We start from the raw sequence: 20641 nt of genomic DNA, 5'->3' as shown, positions 1-20641 counted from the left end.
CGCCTGCGCAAAAGTCCGAAGACAAGCCGTTTAGTGAGAGGCGTTACTGGTGGCTAAACTGATTTTGGTAAGTGTGTATTTTTCGAAAAACTACTTCATTATCTTTGTCACGGTGACATTTTCGGAGCAAGCACGGATGCATTGGCAGGCACGGCTGGCTCAGGTTGCAGACTCGGTATTCATTTTAGATGCTAATTTACGGGAGACGGTTTATCTATGAGGCGGCGACGCTGTGATAAACCACAGTAACTTCTCTGGACTTTTACAGTATCTTTCACGCAGTTGCAATCGTCCAGATAATCACACCTTTTCATTTACAGTTTTGAAGTTTGGTCTGCCTGGGCAGTTGTCATCGTAAACAAACATCTTACACAATTACCAGTATCAAGGTCATTATTTGTATCGTGTGATCTGTGGGCGACTGTTAGTTAGTTTTTGCCATCTCATCATCTGATTCACATGTATGCTAAATGTCAAAGGTAGAGGAACTATTAATGCGTTGACACATGGGTTTTTGAGACCTCTACATCATCAGTGTAATGGTTTTATTTTTCTTTTCTACGGTGGCCCTGAGAGGCCAAACGTACTGCAACTTAAAAAAACCCACCAGCAATAAGAATTATTATTATTATTTTTTTTATTGAAACAAATTTTCATATACAAAACAAGTCAAGGAAACAGACCAGAATTGTAACAATTTACATTATAAAGATGGTGAAGCAAGTCATCATAACTTTACAGGGAGAAAATAAAAGTTTCTAGGGTAAAGTAATAAGGAACATAGACCTTTTGACACAGGCAGGAAAATTAGAATAGCAAGTATTTTGTGATTTTACAGTATAGTACAGCAGTTTTTTTGTTCATATTTGAAATAAGCTTAAGTGACTTAAAATATTGACAAAAGTAATTCAAGAAGACGGTAAACATAGGAGAGGCATTCTTCCACTTACATAAATGAATAAAAACTTACAGAGCACTATTACAAAATTGACAACATCTGAGATTTCAGAATCCAGATTGTCCATAAAGTAAAGAATATCCTTAGATGTGAAGGCAGGTACATTGGAAATTCTGAGTGAAACCCAACAGTGTATTTCAAACCAAAAAGCATTAACATACTGACAAGTGAAAAATAGATGCTCTAGTGTTTCTGGATCGGAAGCAATAAGAAAAATGCTGCAAAAGCACACAAAACACGCCGGGAAGTCCAAACGGAAGTCCGTTTGGCCTCTCAGGGCCACCGTACTTTTCCTTGAAAACCCGAATAAAGTGAACAATACATTTTTAAGCAATAAACTGTTTAAAAATGCCAGATCTAGCATAAACTATACAAATTAAAACTCATACATGCATCATAATTATTCAGAAATTGACAACACATTTAATAATAATTATCATAATTATTAATATATTAAGTTCAGTAAACAAAGAATTGGTTTTGTTGCATTTATTTCATGGTTCAGGCCTTACAGGGTTAAAATTACACATAATTATTTCTTCTTTCCGGTACAAACAAAGGTATTACCCCCTTATTCTAGTGTCTCATCCGCTACGTATTTCAGCCAAATATAACTGCATTGTAATTTCAGATTAAAAACAAACAAACATGGAAATTAGATTTAATTCTTGGATAATTACACCCTTAGTCGTGGGGTATAATATGAAAATATTTATGCAATAACAAAGAGTAGACAATACTAATGCCATACATCTACTCATAGCTGCTTTATACAAATCAGCTCATAATTACATTGAGTTATCAATTGTGATAATGAGTGACACGCTAGTTCTCCAGGTAAAAGTCACAGATTGAGCCACGAAAAGCTTATGAATACTTTAACACAAGTAAAAATAAAATAAAAAAGTTATTTTAATGTCGTAGCAGGTTACTTTTTTACTGTAGCTGTCAAATATTTTATTCAAACGTCTACTTTAGAAAAAGTATAAAGTTGCACGGTATTCTCATCGACATGCACTTGAGGTGTAAATGAGTTAAAGGACTCACTCTACAGCAAGATGACAGATGAAAGAAGTGAAAAGCAAAGCAAAAAAACGTTCAAATAAAGTGTAGATAAATCAACTAATTTATACCACAGGGTTTGTTGCGCTATCACCAGTGAAGCATTTTATTTTTTAGGAAACTTGTAATTTACTGGTCGTGCTCATTGTTTACATGTTTTGTGGAAGACTAGATTCTGATCAGCAGTCAGTGTTGACAGCTTTTTTTTTCTTTTTTTCACTTCTGGCTCTGCAGATGTAGAAAGTCAGACTCTTGTGTGCGTTGCACAGATGATTGGCTGCTGCGGTTATATTTTTTTGGTTCTTCATTTTCTGAGTAATAAGGAGTCAGAACTCAAATGCTTTTGGGTGATTGAGTTTTAAACTGGATGGGCTGAACCACAGGAGGGGACGCATTCACTCATTCTTTGGCAATGGAGACAAGTTAGTATTTTCTGATCTTACTTTAAAGTTGACTATATAGAAAAGCCAGATTTGACTCCCTCTGTGTAGCATGCTGTAAACTGGCAACAGTGTTTTGGTTTTCAGTGTAATTTCTGTCTTTATTGCTACACAGAAGAGAACTTAAGGGGCAAAAGTAGGAACTTGAAAAATAGTTACACAGTAGACTTTGTAAGGAAGATCAAACATTTTGTACGTTATGCTTTTGTTACATTTGATTGCACCGTCTGCAGTGTGAGCGTAACTGAAGCCTGGCGAACTTGTTTAACAGGTGGTAAAACCTGATAATTGGATCACAATGAAAGCAAAAGTTTGAAATTCTTTTCCTTTAAACTTGTCAAGTCGATCCTTGACTTTAGCTTTTGATAAAGGTGGATTATGCTGTTGTTTGTTTATGGCATTGCACTGCACTATGCTTTAACCTGCTTAGAAACGACTTGTGTTTCTGTCTTCCAGCGAAATCTTAAGAGTGTGTGTAGTCAGATCATCAGACTTTATCCACCATGCTGGCTCTGTCCAGATGTTCCACAGCTTTGAGCTGGAGGCTTGCCCTCCGCTGTTCTGCCCTCTCCGTGAGGGGCTCTAACCCAGGCAGCCAGCCCTCCACCACAGCCAGGCCTCAGTTTCTAAGGACCCAGGCTGCCCCGTTTCACCAAAGTAAAGCCAAAGCCAGTCCAGACCCAAACAAGATCCTTTCAGGCAAGGACACATTTGACTGCTCCCTACACAGTTAGCCAATCTCTGTCACAGCCCAGACTTCAGGTTTGTTCACCTGTGCATGGCGACTCTTTTTTTTTTTTTTCTTTCTTCCCACTTACCGTACACTGGAATGACTCCAGGTTGAAATGTTACAAAAACAAACAAGTTAAACGAGTCATTTAATAATTCAATTAACGTCAGATTGGAGTCCCATACGCACAGTTTACCAACCCTTCGGCAGTTAATCGATAAACCAGTTCTCAGAAAATAAAATTACAAAAAAAACCTAAAACAAACCATATTTAAAGATTTTCAGTTCTGGGAAATGGTGATAGATTATGTTTTAAATAATTAAAACAATAAAATAAGTAGTTGCAGCCTGATGTTATGCTGCGATATTTTCTAAAAGACACTGTCAACAAAAAACAAACTCTGCGGTTAGCTGTGCTTTATCGAGAAGCACATTTGCTCTAGTCGAAATTTGCCTGCAGATCTTTGTGTGTGAGGAATTTAATCGCATGGGTGAGTTTTAGATAAGAGTACAGTGGCAAAAACAAACGCACACTCACAGACTACAGTCTGCACCAGATTCAAATAAAATGGGCATGCTGAGCCTTGTTGAGATGCAATCTCAGTTGAGATGTGATGTCTGCACTAGCACTGTGAAATATTGTTCTAATAAAGAACAGTTAATGTCCCTTATGCTTATGTTTCTTCTTCTCAACATGCTTTTGCTTTTTTGTGTTGCAGTTTTGTCCTCTGCTTCTGGGCTGGAGGGCGAGCTCTTTGGAATGGGGATGTGGGCTGTGGGTCTGGGTGCCGTCGGAGCTGCGCTAACTGGGATCTTCCTGGCCAACACGGATCTGTGTCTTACTAAAGCTGCCAATGCAACGCTGCAGTACCTTGAAGATGCTGATCTGCACTCCACCACGGGTGGTAAGAAAGCGTTCTGATACGGTACAATATTGGAATGTACCAGACTAACAGCAGATGTAGTTAAGGCTATTAAAAGGAAATATAAAGTTACATAAGCACTAGAATCAGCCACATGTGGTTTCCTTTCCTCGTGCGCGTTTCGACACATTACACATGCAGCGAATGAGGTTTTGTGTAGTATGTAAAGTGAAGCCACTTTCTAGAATTTTCTGGCAGATTAAATCATTGTAAACTTTGGTCAAATTCCTATGCTGAGTATTTAATGAACATCGTGAAAGAGATGCACCATGTGACCGTGAACATTTTGTTGTTTTCTCTATCTTGCAAACTCTGTTAGATTCTTTTAACTGTGGCATTCGTAATCTTTGCGACTTGCGTTTAATCGCTAACGCGTGAGGTCAAAGATTTGATAAGAAATAGTTCAATGTGGGTTTGTCTGCAGATGAGAAGGTCATCAAAGCAAAGAGCCTGTGGGAGACGAATGGGGCTGTGGTCATGGCTGTAAGAAGACCTGGATGATTTTTGTGCAGAGAGGTGACGCCAAAAGTCTCTGTGAATGAACATTGTCTGTTTCCACTCAACTATAAGTGCATGTGATGAGATTGATTTTCTCTTTTTGGTATTTTTGTCTTGCTGCAGGAGGCCTCTGCGCTGTCCTCTCTGAAGCCCCAGCTGGAAGAGCTCGGGGTCCCTCTGGTTGCTGTTGTGAAAGAGGACATCGGCACAGAGATCCGGGACTTCAGACCGCACTTCGCTGGGGACATCTATATTGATGAACAGGTTAGCAGCTGTAGATAACAAGTGGGTATGCTCAGAAAAATTGTGAGAATAATCTGAGAGTTCCTGGCTGAACTGAAAAACCTCTAGCATAGATTTCCGGTTTAGGCTTCAGCAGGAAATCACCATCGTAGCTACCTCGTAACTGAAACCGTATGGTGTACTGAAATGCATGTCGAGTCCTCCTGTGCATTTCAGGTGACTTTTTTGAATTTAATATATGAAAGAATAATAATAACTGCCATATCATCCAAAAAAAGTAATCATAGCATCAATATAAACACTCACAAATGTCACATTGCTGCAGGGTGATTGCTGAAATGATCGGAATTTAAATGAAGGAATGTACAAAGAAATGGGAAAACTTGAAGGACAAATATGTTTACCCCCGAGGAAAAAAAACAAATCAAAAAACCAACTGACCACAACAAAGAGTGAAGACGCAGGAGTGGAAAAAGTCGTCGCATCTTTTTGTTTTTATTGGCCGACACCGCATATGAAACAGGACACGGTCACACTGGCACGCAATGAACCAGAAAAAGCTTAAACGCTGGCAACAACGTTGGCCACTCACTTCACTTACATTGTAGGTTCTGCAGAGATTCACTGCAAACGTCTAAATCAACATGCTCATAGTCGTTATGATCACTTGGTTATGTTTATTTGCCATGATGGTAACATGAGTACTGTTATCTGTCAGTTATTAATGCTGATAAATTGTTTGGCTTTTAAATATTTACACCCACAACAGCAGGGGAGGCCTGTTTGAAAGGAAGGTAATCGTTCATGTGAAAGGCTGAATTCATCGCCGCTGAACTCTTTGGAGTTTTTTTTCTCAGCGATATCTTTTTCATTCTCGGCACGAGTGCGTCTCTAATGGTATCCACCACACACATTATCCACGCACGATCTAATCTGTCGCGTTTCATTAGCTCGCTGCTATTAAGCTTTTCAAGCATATATCTCCTCTTTGTCTTTCTGACATTGCCTCTGCTGCTTAAAAAGCTCTTAAATGCCCTCCTCCTTCCTCCTAATGGTTTTTCTAATGGGAGCTCTGTGAATAAATTAATCCTGACCAGCATCTTGTCTTAACTGCAAGGGGCCGTTTTACCGAATGTCCTGACAGAACCACAGTTACAAGTACCCCTGTCTTTTGTATGATCTTTAATCTCAAATCAAGCAGCAGTGCAGGGATTGCTTGTTGACAGTAAGAGTGTTGGGTCATGAGAACGCAGTGATAAATCAGTTTTAGAGTAGCAGTCAAATAATGCTACTGTAATTGCTGTACGCTGTGTATAAATGAGGCGGACTGAAACTAAAATGTGCATTGCAGAAACGTTTTTATGGCCCAGTGCAGAGAAGGATGGGAGGCCTGGGGTTCATTCGCCTGGGAGTGTGGCAGAACTTCAGGCGAGCCTGGAGGTCTGGGTACCAGGGCAACATGAATGGAGAGGGGTTTGTCCTCGGAGGGGTGTTTGTCATCGGACCAGCAGAACAGGTAGCTTCCACAGATTTGGCTCAGTGATGCTTCACAAAATTCGTCTCTATTTTTAAGCACATGTTTTGTTTTTTGGCAGGGCATCCTCCTGGAACACCGCGAGAAGGAGTTTGGCGATAAGGTGGACACGGCCGATGTTCTAGAGGCCGTTAAAAAAATTGTACCAGTGAAATAATTTTCGTAGCACGCTTTTATTAGATCACAACTTGAATAGCAAATTGAATATTTTTAACCTCATGCAGAGTTTCAGTCAAAATCGAATATAATTATTATTTCAGTAACGTTCTGGTATTTATGAAGTCCGTGTTGTTTAATATCATAAGATGCCGCTGACTTTTGCACATGTAATTTGCTGTTGGTTATGAAAATCAAGCCACCTACAAGCTAGATTCTTGACACGGGTATGAAAATGTTAGGGAATTAAAGGCATCACTTCCTTTTAGGTGCAGCAGCCATTTATTTAAGGTCACTTGAAAATGAAATGTTGACTCTGTGTAAAAGCTTAATTTGCTTCTACTGGTCAAGCTCTCAAACACTCCTTTGACATAACAAGAGCGTGCGGTCTGTGTGTGATAATGACAACTTCACTCTAAACTCTTGGTCGAGGGGAGCAAGTTTGATGCCTAAACACACACACACACACTGCTGCTGTCGTCATGTTGAGGACTGTTTGTGGTGCAGGCGTTGCTCGCTTTTGTATGACTGTGCGTATGAGAGAGAATTTTATGCATCTGCACATTTGCATACCAGCTGCAGAACAGTGAATAAAGAAGACCTCATCCAATATCTGTGCTTTTCTTTTTCTTTAAATGTAATTTGTATATTGGTTAAAACTTGGTCTAATAAAACAACTTACACAGCTCTTATGAGAGTTTTCAGAGAACTTTAGTATTTTTTTGAGTTTTGAACATTTAAAACTTTATCCTTGAAAGCACAACAACAAAAACAAACCAAAAGAATTCCTCTGCATGAGTCTGGTTTTATTATGTTCTATCATTTCACCTTTAGACACAAAAAAATACTCTTGTCAGGAACCTTGGTATTATTACATCAGTAAGGTCACCAGAACGGCTCTCTCCCTCTTGCAAGTATATCAAAGGTTAGAAAATTCTTATCTCAAATTTGCACCGAGAAACTGGTCCATGCTTTATTAAGCAGGTTATATTGTAATGGTCCATTTGCGGGACTCTCCATCAGTATGATGACTTCAACTGTTTCAAAATGCAACATCCAAGATCCCTACAGGTACATGAAAATCTAACCATATTACCCCATTGAAGTGATAGCAGGATGAACCCATGTAATTTGGCAGGTTATTTTAACCATGTCTACATGATGAAATGCACTGAGCGATCAAAGATTTACATTAAACAGCAGTTGAATGGTGTACTTAATAAAGTGGCCAGTGTGTATAAATTCGAGGCAAAGTCCTTTACATATAGGAGCTACCACAAGGACAATTTACACACACTTGTGTATCTATAGCTCTCTATATGAAGCAGTAGTAATGCAGAGGAGCTTTTTACCACTAGGTAAGGCAAGCAACTGCTTGGGCCCCCAGGTCAGTGGGGTGGGACCCAGAGGGCTGCCAAACTTTAAGTTACAGCAGTGGCAAAGTCAGCAGGGACACAGGGAGAGACGTGATCACATTTACTTTGTTTTCTCTTATATTCATCAGTTAACTCATCTAACAGCAGCCTAATTCGTCCTGCTCTGCTGACTGTGACGTGACCATGTCATAGAGTGTGAAATTTCTTTGTTTGACGGTGTCAGATTAAAGTTGTGAATGTTCCAACCACCAAAATTCAGTGGTTTTTAAGTTAGGTTAAATGTTTACGCTCATATCTGAACTGTTCTGCTGAAATATTCACTTATATGGTGATAATAACCCGTGTTAAATATTACTGCATGAAACAAGCATGCTTGGGCATTGATGTTACACATTTTATTCTATTGCTCAGATTAAAATACATCTCACGTCCAGGAAATATACATTTCAAAACAATACAAACAGAGGGAGAAAACACAATACTTATAAGTCTACATGTATGTGAGTTGTATGTATATAAAATAACCAAAACATTCATGGAGTGTAGCATGACATGACTTTTCCATGCATGCCTTCAGTATGCAAAGTTGTAAAACACTGAAAGAACTCTGTGATCTAAAATGTTACTGTCAATAAAATCAATGGCAAAAAAATGAATTCCAAACATAAAGTGTGTGTTGGACTTTCTTTACATTTTCAAACTTGTAGCTTTGTATTCAAGACAATGGATTTGGTGGAGAGGACCACTTGTGTTAAAATACACAAAAAACAAACTGTTTTTGCACAAGTATGGCAAAAGGTCCATTTGCTAAAGCTGAAACAAAAACTTTTAAAAAGCTACACACTTCCTCAGTCCTTTACCCGTTTCATCTTTGGCTGGCTCTACAGGTGTGACATGATACGGTGGTAAAACACAGTCACAAGCTGGGACGATGAAAGTTTCCAAACGTGTCTGAATGCCGACTCAAACCCCTCAGTTTTGTTCTTAAACGTTTGTGCACCAAAACGCGAGTAGAAAAGGAGAAAGATGGGAACAAAGCAACTTGGTTACGAGCAACGAAAGCTAGCAGACCACAAATGATTAAAAATTAGCAGACGCGAAGCCACGATTCAATCAGCATTATCCAGCATGATGAAGACTCACAATCATCAATGCACACTTGTAAAAGCTCCTTTAAAACAGCAACACAAATCCAGTTAACTCCTACAGCAGCACAGCAAACACATCACACAGTAGCTGCTGTCAGCATCGTAGCAAAAATGTCTTCAGTGGGCACTGCAAACATTTCTACATATAGACTATAGTAGTGATGGTAAGTGTGAAACACTGTCCTGCAGTGCATGTGATCCCACGTTGGTGTCCAATTCAAGCAGGGGACTCAAACAGAAGCCTTCTGTTCACATGGATGAGATGAAAGGGAGTGAAGTGTTCATATGAAAACCCAATTTCTCTCCAAAACAACAGAGCCAATAGTTAAAAAACAAAACAAAACAAAAAAAACCCAAAACACTACGTCCACTTTCATTTAAGTTTCAAGTAGCAACACTCTCCTAACGTTTGGTGAATAAAGCTACTGACTGTTGGAATCGCACATTAACACAATCACTGTGCATTTGTATCTGTACAAAAAGTCCATTCACAAAAATGCAAATGCTGTGCGGTTACTACAGTCCCTTAACGCCCAACATCTGTCCACAACTACATCGAAGTGTCTTAATGGAGATGAATTTTGGTGATCTATACAATCTTACTGTGGTCACATTTTTAACCAACATACACAAAACATCACTTTATACTAACACTGAATCCGAGCTGGTAATTTGCAACAGTGATAAATCAAACTATAGGAACACTCCTTTAATCTGAGAACTGATTGGTCTTGAAGCAGGAGAAGCTCCTAGTCATTTGCAATAAGTTACACTATGTACCAAGAGAAGAGGACATTGTTTCCAAGTGCATATGTGGGGCCATCTGATGCATTCACTAACAGAGGCATACATTTTAATTAAAATCTCTAAAATCCCTCAAAAATGTGCTTCGTAGCTTCTACATTATATGTGCTTTGTACATAAATATATCCAAGAAAAATATAATTATTTTTACACCACTAAGACACCATCACCACTATCTAACCACACTGGAGACACTGCGTTTGGAGAGCTTGGTCAACAATGTGAATGACTGTTGATCAAAGATGCTCAAACTCGGCCGAGCTGTCCACATTAACAAAGCAGCTACAAACACTGTGCACACACAGCTACCATGACCTATAACCAGGAGTTTACTATTTTGACCTATTACACAACATTTATTACTGTCCTTTGGTTCAACAGGACATCAGTGGCTCTCGCGCTTTTGACAATCTGGCTGTTTTGATGTCTCCCAGCCCACTTCAGGTCAGGTGCAAACACTAAAAAAAACCCTCCTCCAAACTGTGAGTTAGTATTCACATAACAGCAGCAATACATTTAAGATAATTTAAGATCCTTATCAACGATATCAACAGCATTTCTACTTCCTCATGGACACACAACACACTATCCTCTTTCCACCAGATGCCACTATTTAAAAGCGCCATCACCTTTAAAAAGAAAAAAAAAAACCCAGGCTGCCACAGTACATACTTATGCTGATGAGAACCACAGTTTGTAGTGTTGACTGATATAGGATGAGCAATTTGCTATATAAAGATCTTTGCCACAGGTACTGAGCACCTTATTACTTTGACTAAGAATATGAAGGGCATAAGTACACTTAGAGGAGAGTAGACGAGGGTAAGAAGCTGCACTGGGTAACAACAGGCATGGTACAACAAAACAGGAACTTCAACAGGAGTCGGGCTATTTAGAGCGACTTAACATACAGTTTTCTTGGGGCAACTGAGTTGGTGGCCTCAAGCTTTAACAAAACTGTCAGTGCGAAATATATGACACTGGAATATACACTGGAAAAAGTGGGAGCACAAGGCAGAAAAGACTGTTACATTCAGAAGAAGTTACACACATGAGTCTTCATTTTAACTGAATCAGAAATGAACCTGAATGCAACGCAAGATATTGGCGGGTTGAGGACAAATCAGTAACTTCATGAATAGCCATCCAAAAGTTCAGCTGTGACCAGCGGAAGACAAAAAGCACACCACAAAACAATAAACTGTAAATAGATGGTGCTCTTCTCTCAAGAGAAAAGAAAAAGAGCCTTAACAAAAAAAAAAAAACAACAACCCCTGCAAATATATTTTATTTCACCCTTCCAACTGAATCCAGAGCACTGTGTGTGTGTGTCTCAACATATGCATGGAAATGTGCTTGCTGCTCCTACAGGCCTTTGTTGAAGTAGACTGTGGTGATGTGAGGACTGGTCTTTCGTATCCTTTCTTGCAGATCTTCTTCCAGCCCGCTAACACTCATAGAGCTACAAAGAGATGGTCCAGCATCATTAAAAGGCAGCTAAGTTAAACAACTCTAGATATAGACTGAATGAGTGAAAGTGGCTACTGGTACCTTTTCTGAGGGAAGAGGGCGCAGCACAGAGGAGTTGCAAACACCAGGCTGAAATCATGAGATGAAAACAGGAATGTTTCAGATGTTGTTGCAGGCACTTTCTAGGTGAAGTTAAAAATATCATTTGATAAAAGGATACTCTCACTGATAACAAGTCTACTTTACTCACCACAAACCGACTAGTCCCACCTGGACTGGAGCGTTAAGAATTGGGAACCGCTGCAGAGAAAACAGATAAAAATCAGGGACACATACATATCAGATGAGTTTGTCTGTACAGAGCGTCCACAGACACAAGCATTCAATGTATGTGCAACATGTGGAATGCGGTGCGACTCTTTAACCTCATAAAATACCAGCATGTCTGGTAAATCCACTCAGTAGAAACAAAACAGTACAGCAAACACGGATGCAATTCGCTTACCTTCATGAAAGCTCTCTTCTCCAGAGCATTCATTATGACAGGAGGAATGGCTGTGAACAGAACAACAAGTCAGGTGGGGGTTTCTGCTTCAATAGCAAAACAGGAAACTGTTAGTAAGGCTCAGAATGTGTGAGGTGAAGATACATTTTCTAATATATTTTTGGTGAGTGACGATCATAAAGTCAACATATATTCTCTTAACTTTGTGTTTGCTGTCTAGCGGCTCTTGAGATAAATATCTGGGTCATAGGCTGTTAAATGATGAACACTATACAGAACAGGCAGAAAAACGGGGAACCTAACCAGCCAGAAAACTCCATAAAGCAGAGAGGAGCTGCAGTTTCAGCTGATACTTCTTTGCAGATTGTCACTAATGCATGCAAGGTAATGACCAAGCAGAGAAAATGTCGACGTTACCCATTGCAGGCATCGCCATCCCAATCCTCGACACCACCACCTGCACGATGGCTTGTCTGGCAGCATTTGGAGACTCTCCTAACCGGTTTCCATTCTCATCAGTTACAGGGATACCGTACTTTAACTCCCTGATAGTGGGGAAAAACAAACATCATGTAAAGCTGTCATACCAGATGTTAAAATATTAATCAGTGGCCTATTATAGTTAATACTTTAGTGACCTCACCTCTGCCTCATAAAGGGAATGTTGATACAGTTAGCAGCAGCAACAGCAGCAAAAGGGACAAACCGGCTGATGATTGGAGGGAGACGCTGCAAAGACAACAAAATTAAGCAATCAGGATCACATCTCAGAGCAGGTCATGTGTGTTTGTTTTATCTTCGGTTTACTTCATGTTTGTTGCACTTGAAACAAACGTATTACCGTAGCTAGAGACTTGAGTCCCAGTGCAGTGACTACGGCTCCAGTTGTTGCACTGACGTAGGCTGCACCGAGCTGGCTGCAAGAACAAAATTATCACAGGTCACACACTGAGAACCCACATCCCCTTTCAGCATTTTCATAAGTGAAATAGAGCCAATTATGCATCACCACATGAAGACAGCAGCTCAGAGTCTACAAATGAAGCTAAGGTGAATCAATGCAAAGTTTAAGTGGACCAAGAAATGTGTGAAGTCATGTATGAATATTTAAGAATGAACGAGAACATCCTCGCAAATAATTGCAAAACAGAACATTACAATATGTGTTTCACTGACTGCATGCTTGATCCATAAATATGCATTCGCATGTTGCTGTTCTTCATAAATGCATGCATTCAATGCATTTTTGCAGCGTCTGGAAGGGGCAATTTATTGCAAATATGCTGACCTGTTGTCAACAAGGAGCACGTAATCTAAGTCAGCATGAGATCACTGTGACACTGCCGAACATGCTTAACAGTGGAACGTAATACCGCTGTGAGGGAGAGGACAGCCGCTCCCACAGCCTCCTCACAGAGACTAGTTTAGATGTGGGACAGGAATGATCAAGAGAGGAAGGGAAATGAGAAGTCCTCCATACTTCACGGTGATGGGTGCGTCTCCACTGCGGTTGGTGTAGTTGACGACGGCGTTAAAGGACTGGTTAACCCACTGCCAAAACACCACTGCTGGAGTAGTCCTGCAAAAAACATGAAGGAACAGCGACAGTGTGTTTGAGGAAGTGAGATTTCACGCTGCGTGTTCGGTGCCGTTTGCGCTGTGGCAAAGAAGTGACACTACTTGAGAAAGTAGCTGCTAGCGACAAACACTTAAAAAATAATAAAAAAAAAGAGGATGCAAGCAAAACTACTAAGTAACCTACAGATGCATTTAGTCATAACTGCATACAGATAACTTTGTGTGGACCCTCATTTCACACTAGTGTTCCCAGCAGATAACATCTTCATATAAAATCAATCAGCCCATAGTCAAGTTTGAATAAAATTCACATGCAAAAGATACAGATCATCTTGATAGGGTATGTGTCACAATTTTATTCATGTGATCTAAAAACCAAATGGTCCTTTAGCACAGTTTACAGGCCTCCAGAAATATATGCTGAATTTCAACTTTAACTTAAATCACCTAAAATATTCATATTGGTATTAAGAAACCCCCCAAAGCACTCGCTCTCTTCTTTACTATACCAATTTTACTATATAAAGCTATAATATATAGACTTTAAAATGTCACCATATGGTGCCCTCAAGTGGTAGGATGCAAAAACAACATTGTGGTTGATGGTAGTGCACGATACATCCAACCTGAACCTGAGTAATAAACATAAACATAATATGACAAAAATGATAGACTTAATTGTTAAATATTAAATTAACAAAAACGTGAAAAAATACTTAAAATAAAATGTGAACTATTAACATACAATTTTTAAATAAATCAGTTTTTAAAACTATAGCCAATAATCTATTATTTCGTTTCACCATCTATTTCTGTAATTACAAAGAGTATTAAAAGTCATCTCAGCTTTACTTTTTAATCATACTGTGTATACTTTTATTGCAGATCAAACTGTTTCTCCACACCCATAAACATAAACTACACTCTACACTACACTACTGACACTTTATTCACTTTTAGTCACTTGCAGTTATTTATTCACCTTCGGTCACTTTAATTTTAAAACTGTGTAATTTTAAAACTGTATATACTGTGTATTTATTATTTCACTCCTACTGCCTGTTCCTATTGTCCTTATCTTCAACGTATGCTGCTCGGTTGTTTGTTAATTGCCCCTTGGGGATAAATAAAGTCTTCTGATTCTGAACATGAATTGATCTCAGCTTATTAAATGGTCACAGCATAGCGAGTTATCAGTAGAATTAAGAGCAACATTTTTTATTCTTTAAGAGGATTTTCCCTCTGCACAGGGATTAACATTTCTATTTTTGCTGCTGTATTAAGGCTGACTTTTGGTAACATGGAGAAACTGTATCAAATTCAGCCTTTCATTTATTTATTAAATATTAGATTTTTCCATTTCTAGATTCTCTTTAGGGAATCATTTTAGAAGCAGATTATAGTGAATTGTGTGTTTAAACCTGAGCTGTACCTGTAGAAGGTGAGCATGCAGCCTGTGATGGACATGTTCATTGGCACCTGAGCAGACATCCGGCCAATCACAAACATCTTCTCCCCTGTGTCGGGGTGGAAGGCAGAGTCATAGATGTATTTGGCTCTCCAGAGCTCATCCTCCGTCAGACCAGGCTTCACGATCCCAGCTCTGAAAAAGTCATAACAGTACAGCGCTACAGTACAGTTTTTGTTACATGTAAAAAAAAAATTTTAAAAACCCGGAGAAAACAAGTCAGCATATAATCTCGTTCAAAGCTCATTCCTATCCATGCCTTACTCAGATCAGACATACTACCCCGCTTCCCAAAAGGTTGGGACATTGTTGTAATATGCAAATAAAAACAGAATGCAATGATTAGCAAATCTCATAAATCGATATTCTATTTACAAAAAACAACATCAACAAAAGACATGTCAAATATTTAAACTGAGAAAATATACAACTATAAGAAAACTATTAGCTCATTTTGAATTTGATGGAAGTAGTGGGTCTCGTAAAAGTTGGAGTAGGGGCAACAAAAACACTGGAGGAGTTAGTTCTCCAGCTGTTTGGTGTTGCTATTTTTAACAAATTAGGTTAATTGGTAGCATTTTAGCAACGTGATTGGGTATAAAAAGAGCACCTTAAAGTGATGGGGTTTCTCTGTATCTTTGCCTCACACAGTGCAATATATCTCCATCGCATAGAGTTGATCATGTTGATCCAAGAACTGGGATGTTTTTATCTTCCAGGAGTTGTGTACAGATCCTTGCAATATGGGGGCGTGCATCATCATGCTGCAACATGAGGGGATGGTTTTGGATGAATGGCACAACAATGGGCCTTAGGATCTCGTCGTCTGACCTCGATGAGGACGACGAGCATTTGGATGAACTTCCCTGAGACAGTTTCTGACAATTTGTGCAGAAATTCTTTGGTTATGCAAACCGATTGTTGCTGCAGCTGTCCGGGTGGCTGGTCTCACACGATCATGGAGGATAACATGCTGGATGTGAAGGTCCTGGGCTGGTGTGGTTACACATGGTCTGCGGTTGTGTGGCGGGTTGGATGTACTGCCAAACTCTTTGGCGACAGCTTATAGAATAGAATAGAATAGAATTCAACTTTATTGTCATTGCACATGCACAGGTACAGGGCAACGAAATGCAGTTTGCATCCATCCAGAAGTGCTTTAGTGATATAGATATATTACAATATATATTAGCAATAATATAGATATGTGAGTATATTACAGAAATGGGTCTATTATGGTATGTTATAATGTACACGGTATGAAGTATGTTGTGAATATTCTATAACTATAAGTATGTACAGGCTGTAGTGAGTACAAGCTATGTACAGGATATGAACAGGATATAAATATGAAAAACTATACAGAATATGAAATAAATAACTTTACAGAATCTGGGATATACAGCTATACAGAAATGGGAACTATGCAAGTTGTAAACAGTTGTAGGATTAAAGATTATCGAATGTACAGAATGATTATTTACACAGAGCTATACAGTAGTGCAGTTAAGATAAGTGAGGGTGTAGATAGTTTCTACAGAGGCTATATAAAGTGCTAGTGGTTGTGAGTGGTGGTTCACTCCATGTTATTATTGTGTTTGAGGGTACAGTTGTCCATTGTGGGTGTGTGTATGTTCAGTCCATGAGTTTAACGTGGGTCAGATGTCAGGAGGCAGAGTTCAGGAGTCTGACAGCTGTGGGGAAGAAGCTGTTCCGGTACCTGGTGGTCTTAGTCCGGAGGCTCCTGTGGCGCCTCCCAGAGGGCAGGAGGGTGAAGAGTCCATGTGATGGGTGACTGGGGTCTTTGATGATTTTCCCAGCCCTTTTCAGACACCGCTTCCTGTAGATGTCTTTTATGGCAGGAAGTGGTGCTCCGGCGATGCGCTGGGCAGTTTTCACGACCCTCTGCAACGCCTTCCGGTCCGAGGCAGAGCAGTTCCCGTACCAGACTGTTATACAGTTGGTCAGGATGCTCTCGATGGTGCAGCGATAGAAGTTCACCAGGATGTCTGAGGACAGGTGGTTCTTTCTCAGAGTCCTCAAGAAGAAGAGGCGCTGGTGAGCCTTCTTGACCAGCTTGGAGCAGTTGGTCGTCCAGGTGAGATCCTCGGAGATGTGGACTCCCAGGAACTTGAAGCTGCTCACACACTCCACAGCCGTCCCCTTAATGTGGATGGGTGGATGTGGGTCAGCATTCCTCCTGTAGTCCACGATGAGCTCCTTGGTCTTCTCGGTGTTAAGCAGCAGGTTGTTTCTGTCGCACCACTCAGCCAGACGATCCACCTCCTCCCTGTAGGCGGCCTCATCGTTGTCACTGATGAGGCCAATCACCGTGGTGTCATCTGCAAACTTAATGATGGTGTTGGAACCATCAGCAGGTCTGCAGTCGTGGGTGAAGAGGGAGTAGAGGAAAGGGCTCATCACGCAGCCTTGTGGTACACCGGTGTTCATTGTGATGGTAGATGAGCAGCGGTTATCCAGCCGGACATGTTGGGGGCGGTTGGTCAGGAAGTCCAGTAACCATTTGCAGATGAGGGAACTGATACCCAGGTCTGTCAGTTTCCTGATGAGTTGTGAGGGGTGGATTGTATTGAATGCTGAACTGAAGTCTATAAACAGCATTCTGGCGTAGGTGTTGTTGTTGTCCAGGTGTGAGAGGACAGAGTGCATTGCGATGGAGACTGCATCCTCTGTGCTCCTGTTCCGGCGGTATGCGAATTGGTGGGGGTCCAGGGTGGGGGGGGAGACAGGATTTGAAGTGTGCTAGGACCAGTCGCTCTAAGCACTTAGTGATGATGGGGGTGAGTGCTACTGGGCGGTAATCATTGAGGCAAGATGGGTTGGAGTTTTTGGGTATCGGGACGATGGAGGTGGATTTGAAGCAGGCCGGTACCACAGCGTGGGCCAAGGACAGATTGAATATGTCTGTGAGCACTCCTGCAAGCTCCCCAGAACACGCTCTGAGAACACGCCCGTGGATGCCATCAGGGCCTGCAGCCTTGTGGACATTGATCCTGCTCAGCACCGCTCCTACATCGGTGGGGGAGAGAGTCATAGGTTGGTGGTCTGGCGTCATGTCTGCTTTAGTTGTGGGGTTCCCTCGCTCAAAACGAGCATAAAAGTTGTTGAGCTCGTTGAGGAAGGAGACATCAGAGGATGCGGGGGAGGGTTTGGTGGTCCTGTAGTCTGTGATGGTCTGGAGTCCTTGCCACATGCGTCGGGGGTTGGAGTTGGAGAAGTGTTCTTCTACCTTCTTTTTGTAATGGTGTTTGGCTTTTTTGATGCCCTTCTTTAGATTAGCCCTGGCTGTACTGTAGGCGTGTGCATCTCCTGACCTAAAGGCAGTGTTGCGGGCCTTCAGGAGGAGACGAACATCCCGGTTCATCCAAGGCTTCTGGTTGGGGTACATGGTGATCCGTTTCTGGGTGGTGACACTGTCTGTGGTTTTGGAGATGTAATCCAGTACAGATGAGGCGTACTGGTCCAGGTCTGTGTGGGTGAACATATTCCAGTCTGTGTTTTTAAATCTGTCCTGGAGCACTGCGTCTGTCCCCTCTGGCCACACTTTAATTGTCCTCACAGCAGGTTCCAAGATGGCAGAGAAATGAACATTAATTTCACAAACAGCTTTGGTAGACATTCTTGCAGTCGGCATGCCAATTGCACACTCCCTCAATATTTATGCTGTCTAATCAGCAGCTTGATATGCCACACCTGTTAGGTGGGATGGATTATCTCGGCAAAGGAAGAAGTGCTCATGAACACAGATTTATGAACAACATTTGAGGAATGGGTCTTTTGTGTATCTAGAAAATGTTTCAGATCTTTGAATTCAGCTCATGGAAAATGGGAGCAAAAACAAAAGTGTTGCATTTATATTTTTGTTCAATGTCTGAAATTGCCAGGTAGCACACCTGGAAATCACCATAAAGATACATACGGGTTTAAGAGCAACGCATGCTCCCATCCACATGACTTCTTTTAACCCTAACCCTTGCATATTTCAGCAAGGCAATGCAAAACCACACACTGCGTATACATACTTAACCTTTCACCAACTGAAAACAGCACGAGATGAAAAATATGACAAATATGACCCCAAAATGTAGAGCAGTTCAAATCCTACGTGAGCCAAGAATAGGACAGCATTCCTCCCCCAAAATCCATAACTAGTCTCCTCAGTTCCCAGAAGAGAGGACTCAACACAATGGTAAACATGGCCCTTTTACAATGTTTTTGAGACATTTTGCTGCCAGTAAATTCAAAATGAGCTAATAATTTTCTTAAAATTGTACACTTTCTCAGTTTAAACATTTGATATGTTTTCTATATCCTATTGTAATTAAAATATGGGTTTTTACACAGTGTCTTTTGGAATAAGGGTTATACATTCCTATTCCCTTCTTTATATCTTGACCTTCTCTACCTGTAGTTCTCCACAGTCACTCTGGCCTCCTCCAGAGTCTCAGAGGACAGCAGGACGTTCCTGGGGTCCGTGACCATGAAGAAGTGCTTGGCGCGGCCCGTGAACGTGCCTTGGTCCCATCTTGGCTCCTTGATGTTTATGTTGCGGGACACCTCTTCTGACATCCTGGCTTCTTCACTCAGAAATTTTGATTAGTGCTCAGGCACAAACGTAAAACACTGCAGAAAACATCAAGTCAGAAGAAAAAAAGAACCGTATGAGTTGGATTAACTAATGCATTTCTCACAGAAAAGACTTGTCAAAACATTTTATAGGCAAGAAAAATAAACCCCAAAAAACAACAAACATGCCCTGAATGTTATTTTAAAATTTTATGCATGCTCAAATATCACAAACAGAGATCAAAGTTTGAAACAACATAAGTATGGCGACCTGATTCCTAGCCCTACAAGTGTAATTATTGTAATGAAAAACGCTGGTGGCAGAGATAAGCGCTCATCCGCGTTTCACTAAAAGCTGTGCTGCATTCCAGAGATACATTGTGCTAACGAAACCCTCCACCTTTACTGTACAGGACACCACCCTGTACAATCTTTGTGGAAACAACCCTTCGGGGCATTCGAGTTTTACTGCATTCTTCATCACTCAGTGCTTTCTGAAGCCTAAATAACACTTTCTGTTTGCTGTATTACATTAAAACCACAATAAACTGTTGTTTTGTCCATTTGTGGGTTCCTTATAAGCAGCTCTTCGCTTTCAGTGCAGTCCAAATTAAAATGTGAGCTGTGTCTGTGAGTATAGGATAAAGTAAAATTAAGATGATGTTTTTATCCATTTAATGCCCACACCACACCAAAAAGCCCACAGTCACTTAAAGATCCAAGTTGGACTGTACAATTTCAAATAAAACAATACCTCACTTGTAATACAACTATTGACCTCTTTCAGATCCAACTCTTTATCTCTGTGCTGTTCACATTATGGCTTTTCACCACAGTGTTAACTGGATAACTTCATCCAGCACTTGGGCCATAATTGAGTAAGAAACTGGGGGGCACAGCAGTGTGGAGACCTTGGTTTTTGTTCTTTCTGGCATGAAGGTCACAACTACCAAATTGATTTAAAAACAAAACAAAAAACACCTTAAAGAGCGAGATAACACCTGATAGCGTGGATAAATAGATAACAGAGGAGTTGGCTATTGGTTTGCTCCTTCAAACTATGTGTAAAGTACACGAGCCTCCAATCGCCTCACTAGCGAGACAACCACATGAATGATGTTTGTCATACCGAAATAGCCGATTAAAGAAAACCGCAACAGA

General features: G+C 40.6%; 2 protein-coding genes across 5 annotated transcripts; one reads left to right on the top strand and one right to left on the bottom strand.

The window, feature by feature from the left end:
• LOC146695477 (peroxiredoxin-like 2A) lies at window positions 1–9165 on the top strand. Of its 4 annotated transcripts, none has more exons than XM_085477672.1 (7): window positions 1–67; window positions 2917–3159; window positions 3910–4095; window positions 4538–4629; window positions 4735–4875; window positions 6206–6370; window positions 6450–9165. In XM_085477672.1, exons 2-7 carry the CDS (start codon window positions 2964–2966, stop codon window positions 6543–6545), a joined length of 876 nt encoding a protein of 291 aa, XP_085333798.1. In that variant the 5' UTR covers window positions 1–67; window positions 2917–2963; the 3' UTR covers window positions 6546–9165. The 4 variants fall into 4 exon arrangements, with proteins under 4 accessions (XP_085333798.1, XP_085333801.1, XP_085333799.1 ...); XM_085477673.1 differs by lacking the exon at window positions 1–67 and adding an exon at window positions 2376–2442; XM_085477675.1 differs by lacking the exon at window positions 2917–3159 and having other exon boundaries at window positions 7–67.
• sfxn3 (sideroflexin 3) lies at window positions 8301–19535 on the bottom strand. Its single transcript, XM_085477671.1, has 10 exons — window positions 19320–19535; window positions 14858–15028; window positions 13328–13426; window positions 12689–12764; window positions 12491–12576; window positions 12265–12392; window positions 11848–11897; window positions 11593–11642; window positions 11424–11471; window positions 8301–11334 (listed from the first exon to the last, which is right to left on the bottom strand). Exons 1-10 carry the CDS (start codon window positions 19481–19483, stop codon window positions 11238–11240), a joined length of 969 nt encoding a protein of 322 aa, XP_085333797.1. The 5' UTR covers window positions 19484–19535; the 3' UTR covers window positions 8301–11237.
• Between the last annotated feature and the right edge of the window lie 1106 nt (window positions 19536–20641).

The sequence above is a fragment of the Copadichromis virginalis genome, linkage group LG13 (assembly GCF_057382275.1).
Source record: "Copadichromis virginalis isolate Kocher_CV1m ecotype Utaka linkage group LG13, C_Virginalis_male_GT1.1, whole genome shotgun sequence".
NCBI classification, from domain to species: Eukaryota; Metazoa; Chordata; class Actinopteri; order Cichliformes; family Cichlidae; genus Copadichromis; species Copadichromis virginalis.
Note: the sequence above shows the minus strand (reverse complement) of the source record. Positions and strands in the feature narration are given on the sequence as shown.